At 41.2% G+C, this 15214-nt stretch overlaps 5 protein-coding genes and 1 long non-coding RNA gene across 11 annotated transcripts; 5 read left to right on the top strand and 1 right to left on the bottom strand.

Moving 5' to 3' along the window:
- Nucleotides 1–400: 400 nt before the first annotated feature.
- On the bottom strand, nucleotides 401–1166 carry mRpL49 (mitochondrial ribosomal protein L49). Its single transcript, XM_017068412.4, has 2 exons — nucleotides 1003–1166; nucleotides 401–938 (listed from the first exon to the last, which is right to left on the bottom strand). The coding sequence occupies exons 1-2, from the start codon at nucleotides 1057–1059 to the stop codon at nucleotides 456–458; spliced, it is 540 nt and encodes a 179-aa protein (XP_016923901.1). The 5' UTR covers nucleotides 1060–1166; the 3' UTR covers nucleotides 401–455.
- Nucleotides 1167–2840: 1674 nt separating this feature from the next.
- LOC108005174 (uncharacterized) lies at nucleotides 2841–5984 on the top strand. Its single transcript, XM_017068350.4, has 2 exons — nucleotides 2841–3142; nucleotides 4376–5984. The coding sequence occupies exons 1-2, from the start codon at nucleotides 2974–2976 to the stop codon at nucleotides 5212–5214; spliced, it is 1008 nt and encodes a 335-aa protein (XP_016923839.2). The 5' UTR covers nucleotides 2841–2973; the 3' UTR covers nucleotides 5215–5984.
- A 552-nt stretch (nucleotides 5985–6536) lies between these two features.
- Flad1 (Flavin adenine dinucleotide synthetase 1) lies at nucleotides 6537–10453 on the top strand. 6 transcript variants are annotated; one of them, XM_017068359.4, is made up of 3 exons: nucleotides 6537–6731; nucleotides 7035–7673; nucleotides 9921–10453. In XM_017068359.4, the coding sequence occupies exons 2-3, from the start codon at nucleotides 7107–7109 to the stop codon at nucleotides 10224–10226; spliced, it is 873 nt and encodes a 290-aa protein (XP_016923848.2). In that variant the 5' UTR covers nucleotides 6537–6731; nucleotides 7035–7106; the 3' UTR covers nucleotides 10227–10453. The 6 variants fall into 6 exon arrangements, with proteins under 6 accessions (XP_016923848.2, XP_016923846.2, XP_016923845.2 ...); XM_017068357.4 differs by having other exon boundaries at nucleotides 6537–6721; XM_017068356.4 differs by having other exon boundaries at nucleotides 6538–6727.
- On the top strand, nucleotides 7680–8577 carry LOC136117308 (uncharacterized). Its single transcript, XR_010654785.2, has 2 exons — nucleotides 7680–8306; nucleotides 8510–8577. It is a non-coding gene; the product is annotated as an uncharacterized lncRNA (long non-coding RNA).
- Nucleotides 10454–11099: 646 nt separating the features above from the next.
- Nucleotides 11100–13582, top strand: Coq8 (ubiquinone biosynthesis protein COQ8, mitochondrial). The gene is made up of 2 exons (XM_017068342.4): nucleotides 11100–12680; nucleotides 12742–13582. The coding sequence occupies exons 1-2, from the start codon at nucleotides 11245–11247 to the stop codon at nucleotides 13292–13294; spliced, it is 1989 nt and encodes a 662-aa protein (XP_016923831.2). The 5' UTR covers nucleotides 11100–11244; the 3' UTR covers nucleotides 13295–13582.
- Nucleotides 13583–13714: 132 nt separating this feature from the next.
- LOC108005218 (uncharacterized) lies at nucleotides 13715–15153 on the top strand. Its single transcript, XM_017068408.4, has one exon. The coding sequence runs from the start codon at nucleotides 14067–14069 to the stop codon at nucleotides 15096–15098; it is 1032 nt and encodes a 343-aa protein (XP_016923897.3). The 5' UTR covers nucleotides 13715–14066; the 3' UTR covers nucleotides 15099–15153.
- Nucleotides 15154–15214: the final 61 nt, after the last annotated feature.

Consider the following 15214-nt stretch of genomic DNA (forward strand, 5'->3'; position numbering starts at 1 on the left):
AAAATTAAGCCGACTTTCGAATGCTAATTAATGGAAATTCCTAATTGGCAAGATCGGGGATCAAATTTTAAAGAATTTGGTTTATATTCTGTAATTAAGAGAGGCTTTTCCTTGAAATAATTCCATATATGATCTATAAAGGCCTGACATCCCAAACTAGATACTAAGAAACTATAGATATTTTTATTCTATCTATCTTATAATGAATGGTAAATAGATATCTCAACAAAAATTAAAAATATCACTGTACTTTTCATGTCCATTTACAATATACTGTAAAATATAATATAGGGTGAGAAGATCTATAATTTTTAAGGATATACTGTAGCTTTTCTTTAAGTTTATCCCTAAGTATAAGTAGTCACAGTGTAATTGAATCTTAAGTAAAGTGAAGAACCCATTTAAATCAACAGAACATAGTTTATTGGGGTATAAAATGGACATTTTGGGGATCTTTAGAAGCCCTTCTCCTTGAGATAGTCCCGCAGTACGTCCACATGATCGCCGTGGAAGTGGATCTGTCCGCTCAGCTCGTTGATCCTCGTGGCGCAGAGCTTGCCATTCCGCGACTGCTCCACCACCGCCCGCAGGTCCTTTTCCAGCGACCAGATGTCCCCTTGGACGCGACGAACCACCGTGATCCGACGCTGGCCACGAAACCGGGTGTGCAGATACACCGGCACCATGTGATTCTTTGTCCTGGCCACGAAGTAACCAGTTTCCGATCCGTTCTCCTTCTGTGGCCGCCAGCCGGATGGGTATTTTGGCTTCTCCACCGGCTTTGGGACTGTTTCCGCCGGCAGCAGACGCTCCACGAAACGCCACTCGGGCGGATTGGCCACCACCTCCACATCGGGATACTTGTCCAGCTCCTGAACCTCGCGGGATGACCGAAAACTGGACAGAAGTGCCGGTTGCATGTGAATGTGCCTGGTGAACTGTGTGGACAAATAAACGATTTTTGTGGTTTTCTCACTGGAATAGTTGGTAATAGCTACTCACCTGGCTCAGCTTTTGGCAGAGGCCGCTGCTCAGCATCAGTTTTCCGCTGGCTGCCATGTTTTTCGTGAGAATATCAAGTGTTTTTCCCTAAAAATAAAAATACTCCCAATTGTTACATATGCTCCGGGCAACTAGAGATGCGCAAATGCATCGATATATATTTCGATTGCCCAACTTGGCGGGGAACTATCGATTTTCTTTTCCCGCTTTTTAAGCTAAAAATATTTAAATTTCTTAATAGAAAAATATTTAAAACTTGTAACAGATATAAAAGGTTAAATAACAAATGTATTCCTTAGTAATGCATGCAGGTTTCATAGATTATTCAAATAAAATAGATTACTAAATTTAATTGGATGTATAGACATATATTTTCTTGCAAACACAAAATACAATTTAATAGACAACTTCCTACACATTTTTTAGTTTCTAAAAAAAATGTGTTACATTTACCAGTTTACCTTTAAAATTACGAACATATCTTTTTAAATGCCGCAATGTAAAAAGTAGGTAAATATTATATTTAAATAACATGCTAACAATATCTTTCTCAAAATAAAACCATTCCATAAAAAAACTTTTTGATTGCCGAAAAGATATATTGCTTGCTTAAAAACGGATCTTTTTTTATTCTAAAATTGTTCTGCATATATAGGAATACGAATTTCATAACGAAAACTGTTTAGCCTATTTTGTGTTTACTCCCTTTTATCTTTGATTGTTTTTGCTTTCTAATGATATTTTGCATCGCATGCAACAAATGCAGCATGTGACGTCATGGCAAAGCTTTTTATCTCACACACACGAAAACACCCGCACACACTCAAACGTTGCAAGTGCTGCATTTGAATTGCATTGCTTATACAATTTGTATTGCGCTGCTGCAGCTGTTGTTTGCCGTTGATTTTTTCGATATGCGGTAATCGCGGAGTCATCGGGGTATATCGAAATAGTCGGAAATTTGGTATCGGAACATATTTTGAAGCCCTAGGGAAAATATATTTTTAAATCAGGATGTGTACCTAACTAAATATTTAAAGATTTTTGTTTTTCGACTAAAACTGCTCACGATGCAAGGAATATCTTTCCTCTAAAAATTTCGAAAGGTAATCAACACGTTTTAGAAATGTAAGATATAAAAAAAAATACAAAAATATTTACAACCGTTGGTTTATAATGCAAATAAATTCGTTTGTATTATTTTTTTCTAATATCGAATTCGAAAATTCATAGTTTAAAAAGTATAATGACAGAAAACGAGTTTTTTTACAAATTTAGTTTGATAAACTTTTGCGTAAGTTACAAAATTTAAATGTAATATTAGATATCCAAATGGTATTTGTTAAGTACAAAAATGAAAATCAATTGTTTATTGTTTTCTGGTCGTGTATTGGTAATTTAAAAGTATTTGCATTTCAAAATGATATGAAAAATGTGTTGAACTTTCGATTAGTCACTCGTTTTCTTCGGATTATATTCATGTTCTAACAGTCATAAAAAAAATGTTTTTTAGATAAGCTAAATATTTTTTTAAGCAAATGTAGGAATGTGCTATTTTCTTTAGTATAGAAATTTAACCCCATTAAGTATATCCTTTAAAAAAGTTTGTAGATCTTATCTAACTTCTTTTTTTTCTGTGCAGGGTATTTGTTGGTCGTTAGACCCCCCTCCCGAAATCTATTACCACTTGTTGTTGCTGCTGTTTTGTGCCAGCATAAAGTGTTTGCGCTGCAGCTTTTGTTGCTATTTGCAATTTGCAATTTGCGCGCAATGGGATTTTTTACGCTCAGTTTTGGTTGCGCGGCCGCTGCGAGCAGTTGTTGCTGCTTCCCCCTTTTTTTTTTTTTGCTGGGATCCCCTCTTTTCGGCGCCCCTTGCTTACACACCCCCTTTGGCTGAGCCCCTGGAGAAGAGAAGAGAGGAGGAGCTGCATGTGCGTGTGACTTACCGTTAGAGTGCGAGCGGGACGGCATGTGCTGGGTCACAATGGCCCGCAAGGACGATCCCGTTTTCAACGTGCGGTTCGTGCAGTTCGTGGAAAATCAGCCCTGCCTGTGGAACTACACACATCCGGGATATAGCAAAAAGGAGGAGGTGCAGAGGGCGTGGCAGCAGGTGGCCAATGAGATCAAGGACTCGGGTAAATTGGTGTTGCAGAAAGAAAATCAAAAAAAACAAATGATTTTCCGCATGATTCTTCTTCTTCTACGCCGCCAATTGCGTGCTCATTTCGCTGTGCGTGTGTGTGTGTGTGTGTGTGTCTATGATGCAAGCTTTTGTGCATTGGTATGCGCATCAACTGCATGTTGTTGTTGCTCTTTTACTCATTTTGTTTAGTTTTTTTTCTGTTTGTGTAGGTGTGTCACTGTGTCGCGCAGTTTTTACTTGCAATTTGTTGCTGCTTTTGCGTTTGTCGTTCGGTTTACTGTTGCTTTTGCATTTGCAATTTGCCTTTGCTCAGCAATTGCTGCACTGCGAAAATACACTTGAAAAAATAAATAGCTGCCAAGGAAAATTCAAATTTTTATTAAATTATTTTTAAACAATAATTAGCCTAAAAATGTTATCAAATTAAATAGGTTTTAGTTTCGGTATTAAGTGTTTTTTAACGGCTTTTTTTCATATAATTTTTTTTTTGTTTATTTAATTAACAAAATCTATTTAAAATTTCTAAAAATTCCCAGAATAATGGCACTTAGAACTGATCTAAGTTTTTTTTTTTTTATCAAATCCATTTGACAAACGTTATCAATTTCAATAGGTTTGTCATTGAACAAATTCGGTATCTTTGTGTTATTTTCACACGACTTATTTTTACTCATATTTGTTAAGTTCAATTGAATATTTTAATTAACAAAGCTTGAACTTAATTAAGATTTCCAAACCATTTTAATTTTAATATGCATTACGCAAAGATTTCCAAATAAATGTGGTTTTTTATATGTTCGCAATTAAAAAAAAATTCTATAATAAAACTTTTTAGTTTGTCTATTTCTAAGACAATACATCCCAGACTTAAACAAATTAAATTTTTTAACTTGTCCTAATATGTATGTACGTTTATGTCGTTTCTACGACAGCGCTATTTATTTTATTGTTTTGTTAAATTAACGCCGAATTTTTAAAATTGTAGAAAAAATAAATAAATATATCTCAAAGTAGCTTTACATAAAAATAATACATTTACGTAATACATTTTCTGCGTTCAAAAGTTATGATCAAAATGAAATATGTATGACAACCTTTGCAGTGGTTGCATTTCAGGACTATCATCATACATAATAGATTTTTTGTAGCACCCTGGAAATATATGTACATATTCATTTAACCTCGTCATATTGAACAGAAACATTTTTCCCCTTGACTTTTCCAGTGCGCAACTGTCGCGAAAGGTGGCGCACGATAAGGAGCAGTTTCCTCCGATCCTTGAAACTGGCACGCACCCAAACGGGCCGCGGGAAGCGCAAATACTACCTGTCCAAGTACCTGCAGTTCCTCATACCCTACACCAAGTCGCGATCCTGTCACAAGCAGCTGCCTGCGCTGGCCACCACTGGTAGCCCGACGGCGGGAATGGTGCTCCGCAAGCCCGGCAATGCCGCATCCAGTGCACCCAACTACCCATCGGATCCCAATCAGCAGGAGGATGAGGAGGAGGCCAAAGAGAGCGATAGCGAAATGCCACTGGATGTGCAGGTTTCCGAGGAGGAAGAGGAACTGAATCACCCAGGACGAGACCGGGAGCAGGATCCGAATCAGAATCAAGAGCAACCCACCGCCTGTTTGCCGCTGCGCCTTCAGGCGATCAAAGTGGAGCAGCCCTCCCAGAATGCGAATCAGAATACGAGCCCGCAGCTGGAGAGGATCGTGAATCATCAATCGCTGGTCACAGTGCCCGCCGCCGCCTTGGGCAGCCACCTGGACTGGACGGATCTGTCGCAGTGGTTCAAGGGCAACAGCGGCCATCATCTGAGTCACCTGAATCACAAGATAACCACACCACCGCCACCGCCGGCCACGCCAGCTTTGGGAGCTTTAACCGGAGGATTCGGCACCGGATCGGGAGCCATTCCCTCGCCACCGGATGCCGACTACTCCTTTCTGATCAGCCTGCATCCGTACCTCAAGGAAATGAGCGGCAAGCAGAATCGACGGTTTCGCCAGAAAGTCGTCGGTCTCATCGATAATATTCTGGACAACATAGATCTTTAACTGAGGGGGGATCTATTCATAAACAAATACCTTAAAATTGGTCCAGTGATAAGCATTAACATGATAAATCCAAATTATTTATCTATACAAAACACCGTTTAAATCGGGTTTTTAAAAAATTATACAATTTTGCTTTAATTGAAAGCCAGGTCACACTGTTTCAAACAGCTGACAATCAGCTGGTACCTGAAGAAAATCCAAATCGCTTTCAGGAGTCCCTAAAATATTTAAATGTTTGCACAACAAAGCTAAGATTTTTCTGGACCTAATACTATTAGACCCATCAAAAGATAAAAGATTACATTTTGATCAGTTTGAAAAATCTATTTGTCCATATCAAATCTATTGAATCATACCTTTTCAACCAGTTAATTTTGGTTTCTAATTATATTCTTGGGGAATTGCTGGCCATTATAATTCTACCTTCTAGACAAAACACTTAGTTTTTAGTTATTTATGTCTAAGATAAGTGAATTTAAATGGGATTTATTCTATATTCGCTAAAACTAAATCGAAACTTTGTTTAAAAAAAATCATCAATTTATTGATTTGAAATTCAAATTGATAAGCTGACAAAACTCCACTTTTGTGATATTTTCTCACTGAGTAAAAAACACAAAAACAAGGACGAATTGATAGAAAACACATCCAGAGAAACGCCAACAGTGCCCATTTATTAAATGTATAGAGCGTATTTTTAATGCGCTTTTTGTTGTTGTTAAACACAAACCAATTTGTTATTTGTAAAATAAAGACTATACAAAATGTAACATTTTTGGGATTGTTTATTAGCAATGCAAGGCGGAAAAACTGGGGTAGATTTAATAGAAATTTTCGAAAACATTTCGGTTCCATGCCTAAAAATTAAAAAATATGAAATTTTTTTTTTTTAAAAACTATAGTTTGTGGACGATTCATGGTAAATTCTTCAATACCCATGCATATAAACGAAAGGCATATTTTGTAAACCTTTGTACAATTTTATTTTAATTTTTTATACAAGCTTAAAAACTTATTTTAAAAAGTTTTGCAACTTCATTTCTGACAAGAGAGAAAAGGGAATATTTGTAATTATTTTTTAAATAACTTATATTGATTTCTGTCATCGATATTTATAAATTTGGAAGATCTTAATTTTATAACTATTATTTTTCTTTCTTTTTTCATTATTTTGCAGGAAACACTATAGTTTTTTAACTTATTTTTATTAAATACCTCTACCAATTTCAGCTATTTTTTTTGAAAATATAGCTACTTACCGCTCTCACCGCGTGTTATCGATAGCTCCACGAGAACAGCTGACTGTCCGATAGACCGCGAAGCTTCGAGCATTTGTTGTTGTGGTCGCCGTTCTCTTGTTGTTGCATTTAAAGGGCGAAAAAAGGAAGGAAAACCACTGGCGCGGAATAACAATTAACAAAATGGAATAATTGCATTATCGTCGCTGCGAAAAATAGTTAAATGTGCCAGTAATTGCCGCGGCAACAACAAATACATGCGCGGTTGGGTGAGCGTAAGTGCGTGTGTGTGTGTGTGACAGCCATGTGTTCAGTTCCCATGTGTGTGTGTGGCTGAGGTTTTGGCTTTTTTTTTTTTTGCTTACTTTTCCGATACGAATGTGATGTAATTTTTGGCTGGCTGATAAGCCAAATCAGTTGCACTTCAACCACTGAAGCATTTAGCAGGTTATTAACAAGGCTTAAGTTAGTTAGTTGCCAAACAAAGTTACATAAAAACGTCAGCCACACAGACACAAGAGCGCCCACACATTTCGGGAGAAAGTTTTCTGTTTGTTTTGCTAAATCACTTTCCTTTAACAGCTTGTGACGTCATCGTTTCTGCTGGCCAGGGCAAGGCCACGCCTCCTCTCAACCACCCGCCCACTGAGCACCATGAACCAATGCCGGCAAATCAGCCCAATATCAAGCAACACCATAATATCGAACGGAACACTGAGCAAAAAGCATTTGTTTTTGGAGCAAAGGAGCATGTCTGGACGTTCTGGCGAGGATTCGGGGGATGTGGTGCCCCCTGAGGATTGCCCAAGCTATCCGCCCATCACCCCCCAGCAGAGACTGGCCATCGAGGAGCGACAGCGCCAGGCATTCACCTTCTTCAGACAAACCCTGCAAATCTATGGCGTCGAGGAGCTAATCTTCTGCTTCAACGGCGGCAAGGACTGCACCGTCCTGCTCGATCTCCTCATGCGTTTCCTCCGCCAGGAGAACATCTCCAGCGGTGACATTCCCATGCTGTATATCAAATCCGGCGACTCGTTCACGGAAATCGATGATTTTGTCGAGCGCTGCGTCCTCAACTATCACGTGGATCTCGTCGAGTACGAGGGTTCGCTCAAGGATGCACTCACCCACATGTCCGCGGATATGCCCCGGATTAGGGCCGTCTTCGTGGGCAGCCGGAATACGGATCCCTACTGCCAGCACCTGGCGCCCATGCAGGTGAAGCCCCAAAGTGTTAGCCATAGTCGAACGATAAGAGCTTAGTATGATAGATAGCGCAATATGTTAGCAACCTTGACCATACTCGAAGGTTCTGTGATGAAATCAGGACTATATCATATACATATCTGTCTATAATCATTTATGTTCTATAAGGAATAGTGAAATATCTAGAAACTCTCTGTAGAAGGTAGTTATACCAACCAATTTCTGATATACAGAAGATTTCTTGATGAATAAGCTTATAGAAAAGAATTATAGATAGGACAATATGTTAACCTTGACCATACTCGAATGTTTTGTGATGAAATCAGGACTATATCATATACATATCTGTCTATAATCATTTATTTTCTATGAGGAATAGTCAAATATCTAGAAACTCTGTGTAGAAGGTAGTTATACCAACCAATTTCTGATATACAGAAGATTTCTTGATGAATAAGTTTGTAGAAAAGAATTATAAATAGAACCATTATGTTAGCCTTGATCATACTCGAAGGTTCTGTGATGAAATCTGTATAATCGCATACACAAAACTCTCTATTCTCCTTCATAGAAGGTTTTAATACGAACCAATTACTGACACCCAGACGATCTTTTAATGAATAAGCATATAGAATAGAATAATAGGTAGCACAATATGATAGTAACCTTGACCGTACTTGAAATCTGGACAATATTAAAATCGATCCTACCTATATTCATTTATATTCAATGAAAAAAAGTTAAATATCTAGAAACTCTCTGTAGAAGGCAGTAATTCCCATTCCAATTACCCAGCATTTTTATAAGTTTATTTATTATTTATGAATATGAATAGAATAGAATAATAGATGCGTAAATATGTTAGTACCTTGACTCGAATGTGATATGAATAAATCTGGGCAATATTATACACATATCTGTCTATATTGATTTATATTCTATGAAAAGTCAAATATCTGTAGTAATATTAACCAATTCCGGTAATCCAGACTATTTTCAAATTAATAAGCATATAGAATAGAATAATAGATAGGATAATATGCTGGTAACCTGGGACATACTTGAAAATATTAAACTCGTATCATCTTTTTTATTCTATGAAAAATAGTCAAATATCTAGAAAAGTCTCCATAGAAGGCAGTAATAAAATCCAATTTCGGAAATATAGAATATTTCTAAATAAATAAGCATACATGTAGAATAGACTAAGTAGATAGGATAATATGATAGCAACCTTTACTCGAATTTCCTATGATAAACTCTGGGCAATATACATAAATCTCTCTATTCTCATTTATATTTTATGAGAAATAGTCAAATATCTGTAGTAATATAAACCAATACCGATAATCTAGACTATTTCCAAATGAATAAGCATTATTAATATTCTATCCTATCTATTCTAACTAATCCTAAAAATGTAGTTTCCCTTTTTTGAATATCAAACTGATAGGAATTTCAGAATAGCATGTTGCCAAGTTGCAGATAAGGTCGTACTCATAACCCAATTCAAGGGTGTGTGGTTTATTGCCTATCAAGCACGTAAAATCAGCTCACCTATCTTATAAAAAAAATTCTTTAACAACATTTTCGCCTCATAATCGTTTTAAGAACTAATTGTTTTTTGAGAACCTCCCAAGGTTAATGACTTTACTGTGGGTCATCAATAAATGTTTTTGTTTTGTATGTGGTAATTTCTTACTGGAATACCTTTTAAAGAAAAAATGTAGTTGGAATACCAATCTCTTAGTATTCCAAATACTTAAATACATAAAGACCACTACTTTCTTCATCTTACTTACAAACACTTTGTAATATTTAATTGTTAGTAAATGGATCATTCTTCTCCATAATATTTGTAGAACTTTTAAAGATACAATGTTAGCTTAAAAACAAGATAATTATTAATGAGGACTTTGACTTGGATAAATAAATTTCTAAGTTTGTTTTTGTAAAAATTACCTTTTTGCTTAAATATTTTTATTAGAGTCTTCGTTTTTAGAAACTATTTTAAAAAGTATAAAAACAGCTAGGTATCATAATTTAAAATCAAACCTAGTGGAGAAAATAAAACAATTTAAATTAGTTCCAAAAGTGTCTTGCTTTTACTAGTCACTAAAAATCAGTTAAAATATGTTATGTAGCAAAATTATTTAAAGAGAAACGTTTACCTATTACTTAAATTAAATAATTTACATTACAATTTAGTTAAAAATATTTTAAACTGGATTAAAAACGTGATGTTCCTTTCATTTCCAGCCCACCGACAACGACTGGCCGCCGATGATGCGTCTGAATCCCCTGCTGGAGTGGAGCTACCACGACGTCTGGCACTACATCCACCTGAACTCGGTGCCCTACTGCAGTCTGTACGACCGGGGCTACACCTCCATCGGCAACCGTTCCAACACAATTCCCAATCCGCACCTCAGACGTCCCGATTCCCAGTGCGACTGTGATTCCAGTACCAATCCTGCCTGCTCCTGCGATCCGGGTGGCTTTAGGCCCGCCTGGGAACTGGAGGATCCCGCCCTGGAACGTGCTGGTCGCCTGCCCAGGAAGTAGGACGCCTACGACTCGGAATCCCCAAGGAAATCGCAGTGCCTGTCGCATGGCTGTAGTGCAATTTTATAGCTTAATCTCTAGTTAGTCACAAATTGTATATAGAAGATATGTATATTCGTGTGTGATTCGGTTTTCGGTATACAAATACTTAATCTTATAATATTTTTTACGACCTAAGTTAGGCTGCCGAATAAACGTGGGCTCTGTCATCGGACCACTTAAGCAGGGCTCACTGTGTTTGAGTTTGGAGTGATTTTAAGTGCATTGAGTAAATATTAGTGCACATTTCAGCACTGTATCAATATAGCGTTAAGTAGCTAGAATAAGCTTGAAATGGCTGAAAGGACAGCTCTAAGAACTGTAGCACTACATCAATCAAGTGATTAATAGCTAGAAAAGGCTTGAAAAATAGCCATAAGTGCATTGACGTTACTGATAATTTCATCACATTAGCATTATAGCTTGAAATCGCTAAAAGAGTAGAACTGCCCTTGGTAAAAAGTCCAAAATGGCTACACTCAGCTGGCCAGTTAGCTGTAAAACAGCTAGAAATAGCTTCAAGTCAGCATTCAGAATAGCTAAAAAGCGGATGGAAATCGTCAAGAGCTCAGCACTGTGATTGATTAAAAGTCTAGAATGCCAACACTTATCCGGCCAGTCAGCTGTAAAACAGCTAGAAATAGCTTGGAATTGCCAAAGTAGCAGTACTTTTATTGATGAAAAGCTCTTCACAGCAGCAAACAACAGTTAAAAAGCTAGAAATGAGTTGAAACTGCCAAATGCTCAGCACTGCCATCGCCAAAAACACCAGAATGGCAGCACTCAGCTGGTCGGTCAGCTGATTGCACAGCTGATTTCGCCGCACTTTCACAACATTGCGCGCTGCTTCTTTTTTTGGTCGCTCTCTGCGATTTTTGTACGCGATTTACGTAATCCGGAGACTCGGAGGCAACGAGACGAAGATCGCCAGTGAATCACCCACGCGAGCGCTCTACAAACCAGTATTTCCTCGGCGGCGATGTCGCGATCCGCTCAAGAAATGGCGGCGCTGCTGCGGGGACTGCGTATTTTGGTGGAGGCGTGTGGGCGCGAGCAACTCGCCCACGGTCGCCATCTGTGGAGCAACTCGAGTATTCGTGAGCTAATCGCCGAGAATGCAGCGCACACCTCACAGCTGGTGAGGAATTCCAGCAAAAATCCCACCGAGGAGCTGAAGAAACTGCAGCAATCCCTTCAAGAAACCGGCGAACGTGGCTACGTGGTGGCCAAAGGACTCTGCTCGCTGCTGGAGACCAAAAGCAAGATGTCCCGCGAGGAGCCCAGCTCCACTGAATCCTCAACAGCCAGTGCTCCGCGCAAACCCTCACCCACAGCACAAAATCAGGTCAATTGGGACGCCGCCAACCTGGACATATCCTCCATAACGCTGCAGGAGTTCGAGGACATACTTTCGCGCAGGAACAAGGATCGCAGTGTTAGTCTACGCACTGCGGCCACCAAAAGCAGTCAGAGTATGCCTCAAAAAGGGAAGGAAGGCCAGGTTGATCCGGGAATCATCAGCCAGGACACCGAATATGTCAACAATGTGCTGCGATTTGTGGCGGGAGCCAAGACGCAGGAGGAACCGGACACGGAGGTCAAGAAAAAGACAGCACAGCCGGGCATTGATGTCCCCGAACTGAGCAAAGTGGCCAAACAGAGGAAGGTTCCCTCTTCCCGCATTGGCAGGATGGCCTCCTTTGGTGGTCTCTTCGCCGGCCTGGGCATTGGCACCCTCAATGAGCTGACCAAGGGTGCCCTCGGCCTGGGTGGTTCCACCACCATGCGCGAGGCCCTGCTGAGTCCCGCCAATGCCGAGCGAATTGTGGATACGCTGTGCAAGGTGCGTGGGGCTGCCCTAAAGATCGGGCAGATTCTGAGCATCCAGGACTCCAGTGTGGTGTCGCCGCAGCTGGCCAAGGCGTTCGAGCGAGTGCGTCAGGCGGCGGACTACATGCCCGACTGGCAGGTGGAACGGGTGATGAACACCCAGCTGGGAGCCGACTGGCGCCAGCGGCTGAGGAGTTTCGAGGACAAACCCTTTGCGGCCGCCTCCATTGGCCAGGTGCACCGGGCCACCCTCAGTGATGGCATGGATGTGGCCATCAAGATCCAGTATCCCGGCGTGGCCCAGAGCATTGAGAGCGATATTGACAACCTGGTGGGCATGCTCAAGGTGTGGGACGTCTTTCCGCAGGGCTTCTTCATTGACAATGTGGTGCGCGTGGCCAAGCGGGAGCTGCAGTGGGAGGTGGACTATGATCGCGAGGCGGAGTACACGGAGAAGTTCCGCCAGATGATCTCGCCCTATCCAGAGTACTATGTGCCGCGGGTGGTGCGCGATCTGACCACCTCCAGTGTGCTGACCACCGAACTGGTGCCCGGCGTGCCGCTCGACAAGTGCTTTGATCTGAGGTGAGTGTGTGATGCTTTCGCTGGTGGTTTCCTTTGGCTAACTAAACCTAATCCCTTCCAGCTACGAGCATCGTGCCCACATAGCCGCCTCCGTGCTGAAGCTCTGCCTGCGAGAGCTCTTCGAGATCGAGTGCATGCAGACGGATCCGAATTGGTCCAACTTTCTGTACGATGCGCCCAGTCGCCGGCTTATGCTGATCGATTTCGGCTCGACGCGCTTCTACAGGCACGAGTTCATCAGGAACTATCGGCAGGTTATCATGAGCGCCGCCGAGGACAACAGGCAGGGCGTTTTGGAGATGTCCCGCGAAATGGGCTTCCTCACCGGCTACGAGACCAAGCAAATGGAGCAGGCCCACGTGGACGCCGTGATGATTCTGGGCGAGATCTTCCGCTACGACGGGGACTTCGATTTTGGCAAGCAGAACACCACCGAGAGGCTGGCCGCCCTGGTGCCCACAATGGTGGCTCATAGACTGTGTCCGCCACCCGAGGAGATCTACTCCATTCACCGCAAGCTGTCGGGCATTTTCCTGCTCTGCGCGAGACTCAATGTGCGCATGAACTGCGTTCCCTTCTACAAGGACATCGTTCTGGGCAAATTCAAGGACTAACGAGGAGGATTTGCTTTGTTTTCTTAACCCCATCCCAGTTGTTACACTTAAGTGCGCTTAATTTGTAAAGGCAATTTGCAGATGTTAATACAATAACTAGATTGCTAATCTTTGGATGGTAACTATATGTCTGGAAAGCATCCATAGAACCACCGTATCCTACTGAATTAATACACTAACATGTAGCACAATGGGCCAAGCTCTGTAGTTAAGGATGCAGATCTATTTTTAATTTTTTTTTTTTTTTGCGAAATGGTATAATAAATCTATTAACATAAACCTATGAAATTTTCAAGCAACTTAGTGATTTAATTTCTTGATATCGGATCGAAACAGATTTTAAGTTTGTTCTTAACTAGCAGATATATCAGTTTTCACAAAAAAAATATTTAAATTGAATATAAAACCATTGAATTAATTACGTTTTTTTGATCAGTGAATGATTTTATTTTTTCTTGAATACGATGATAAAAGTTTTATGAATATGATTTTAAAAAAAAATTGTTTTTTAACCAAGAGGCTTCTGAGTCTTTAAATTGAATATAGACTTTATATTATAAAGTCTTTGAATTTATTATGTTTTTTTATTAGTTATATTTCTTCAGAGTAGAAAAACCACTTTTTTTAATATGAATTTTCAATGAACTGATTTGTAAAACCATTAGTAGGCTTTTAAAAAAGCATTACCATTTTTCAAAAACATATTTTAGTTTACATATACCCCAAGAATCACATTCTCCAAAAACATTTGCTTGTTTTTGCAAGACCAGACATGAAGAAACATGTTAAAACCGTGAAGGAGAGAAAGGACCAAGTGTTTAACCTGGAATGTGAACCGGAAGTCAAAGAATGGGAAGACTCGGAGGAAGGGGAGGAGGAGGAGGAGATCAAGGAGCAACCGGAGATCCTGGAGGAGATTCCCTGGGTGGAATTGAAGCGGGAGATGGGCTCGATGAACCGCACCCTGGACGAGATGCAGGCCCACCTGGCCATCGATCCCTACGAGGGGTCCTTTAAGGAGGACGAGGTGAGGGAGGTGGGTCTGGAGCCGGAGGACTCCCGCTGGATGGTAATGAATGGGAGCAGGGATCCAAGTGTTAGGGATTTGCAACTGAATAACCTACGCATTCGCCGCCAACTGGACGCCCTCATCCGCTGCTCGGAGCTGGGAGATGGTCGCATCTTGGCCCTGGATCGGTTATATTCAAGGCAGCAGAAGGATCTGGTCACATGTCGGCAGGAGCACGATCGCGTCCTTTCCTTCCACCTGACCAAGCAGCTGGAGGCGGGCAAGTGCCTCCAGCGGTATCGATATGCTCGGGATTTGTACGCCAGCTGGCGGGAGCTCTTCAAGATGGGTCGCCACTTGAAGGAGGCCTATAAGAAAACCCTGGAGCGCACCCAGTCCCGGCTGGAGTATGTGGAGTTCAAGAAGCGGGCTCTGGAGGAGATCACAGTGGCCCACGAGCAGTGTTTGGGTTCCACGCGACATCTGTTGAGCCGGGTGCGGGAAGTGGAGCTCGGCCTGGCCCCATTGGGTTTCACCCGGGCCCAATCGGTGGCCTCCCGCCATCAGGGCAGCCAGGGATCAGCGGCACAGGGGGCAGGAAACGAGAGCCACCGCCTGGAGGAGCACGGACATCCCGTCATCGTGGCGGAAAATCACTGGCAGCGGCGATCCTTCCGCACTGTGCGATTCGCCCGCGGTGAGCTGCTCCGGCTCCCAATCTTTGTTCCGCCCGTGGAGCTGACCTGGTACGGAAAAATGCGGCACATGCTACTCAACCCACCGAAACCCAGATAGTATCCACGGATCACTACGAAATCCTATGTTTTCTGCTGCGAAAGGTGGCCTTAATTTATTTATTTTGGCACTGAAAAGTATGCAATTAAATATTTCCAAAATCATTTAGAATTGTT

Source organism: Drosophila suzukii, chromosome X (genome assembly GCF_043229965.1).
Source record: "Drosophila suzukii chromosome X, CBGP_Dsuzu_IsoJpt1.0, whole genome shotgun sequence".
NCBI lineage: Eukaryota > Metazoa > Arthropoda > Insecta > Diptera > Drosophilidae > Drosophila > Drosophila suzukii.

Excerpts from the sequence above, each read along its gene's own strand:
- Coq8 (XM_017068342.4), top strand. The coding sequence starts at position 11,245 with ATGTCGCGATCCGCTCAAGAAATGGCGGCGCTGCTGCGGGGACTGCGT. Across the intron at positions 12,681-12,741 it reads GACAAGTGCTTTGATCTGAG|CTACGAGCATCGTGCCCACA; the intron begins GTGAGTGTGTGA and ends AATCCCTTCCAG.
- mRpL49 (XM_017068412.4), bottom strand. The coding sequence starts at position 1,059 with ATGGCAGCCAGCGGAAAACTGATGCTGAGCAGCGGCCTCTGCCAAAAG. Across the intron at positions 939-1,002 it reads TCTGCCAAAAGCTGAGCCAG|TTCACCAGGCACATTCACAT; the intron begins GTGAGTAGCTAT and ends TTGTCCACACAG.
- LOC108005218 (XM_017068408.4), top strand. The coding sequence starts at position 14,067 with ATGAAGAAACATGTTAAAACCGTGAAGGAGAGAAAGGACCAAGTGTTT.
- LOC108005174 (XM_017068350.4), top strand. The coding sequence starts at position 2,974 with ATGTGCTGGGTCACAATGGCCCGCAAGGACGATCCCGTTTTCAACGTG. Across the intron at positions 3,143-4,375 it reads CAATGAGATCAAGGACTCGG|TGCGCAACTGTCGCGAAAGG; the intron begins GTAAATTGGTGT and ends TGACTTTTCCAG.
- Flad1 (XM_017068356.4), top strand. Across the intron at positions 7,674-9,920 it reads AGCACCTGGCGCCCATGCAG|CCCACCGACAACGACTGGCC; the intron begins GTGAAGCCCCAA and ends TTTCATTTCCAG.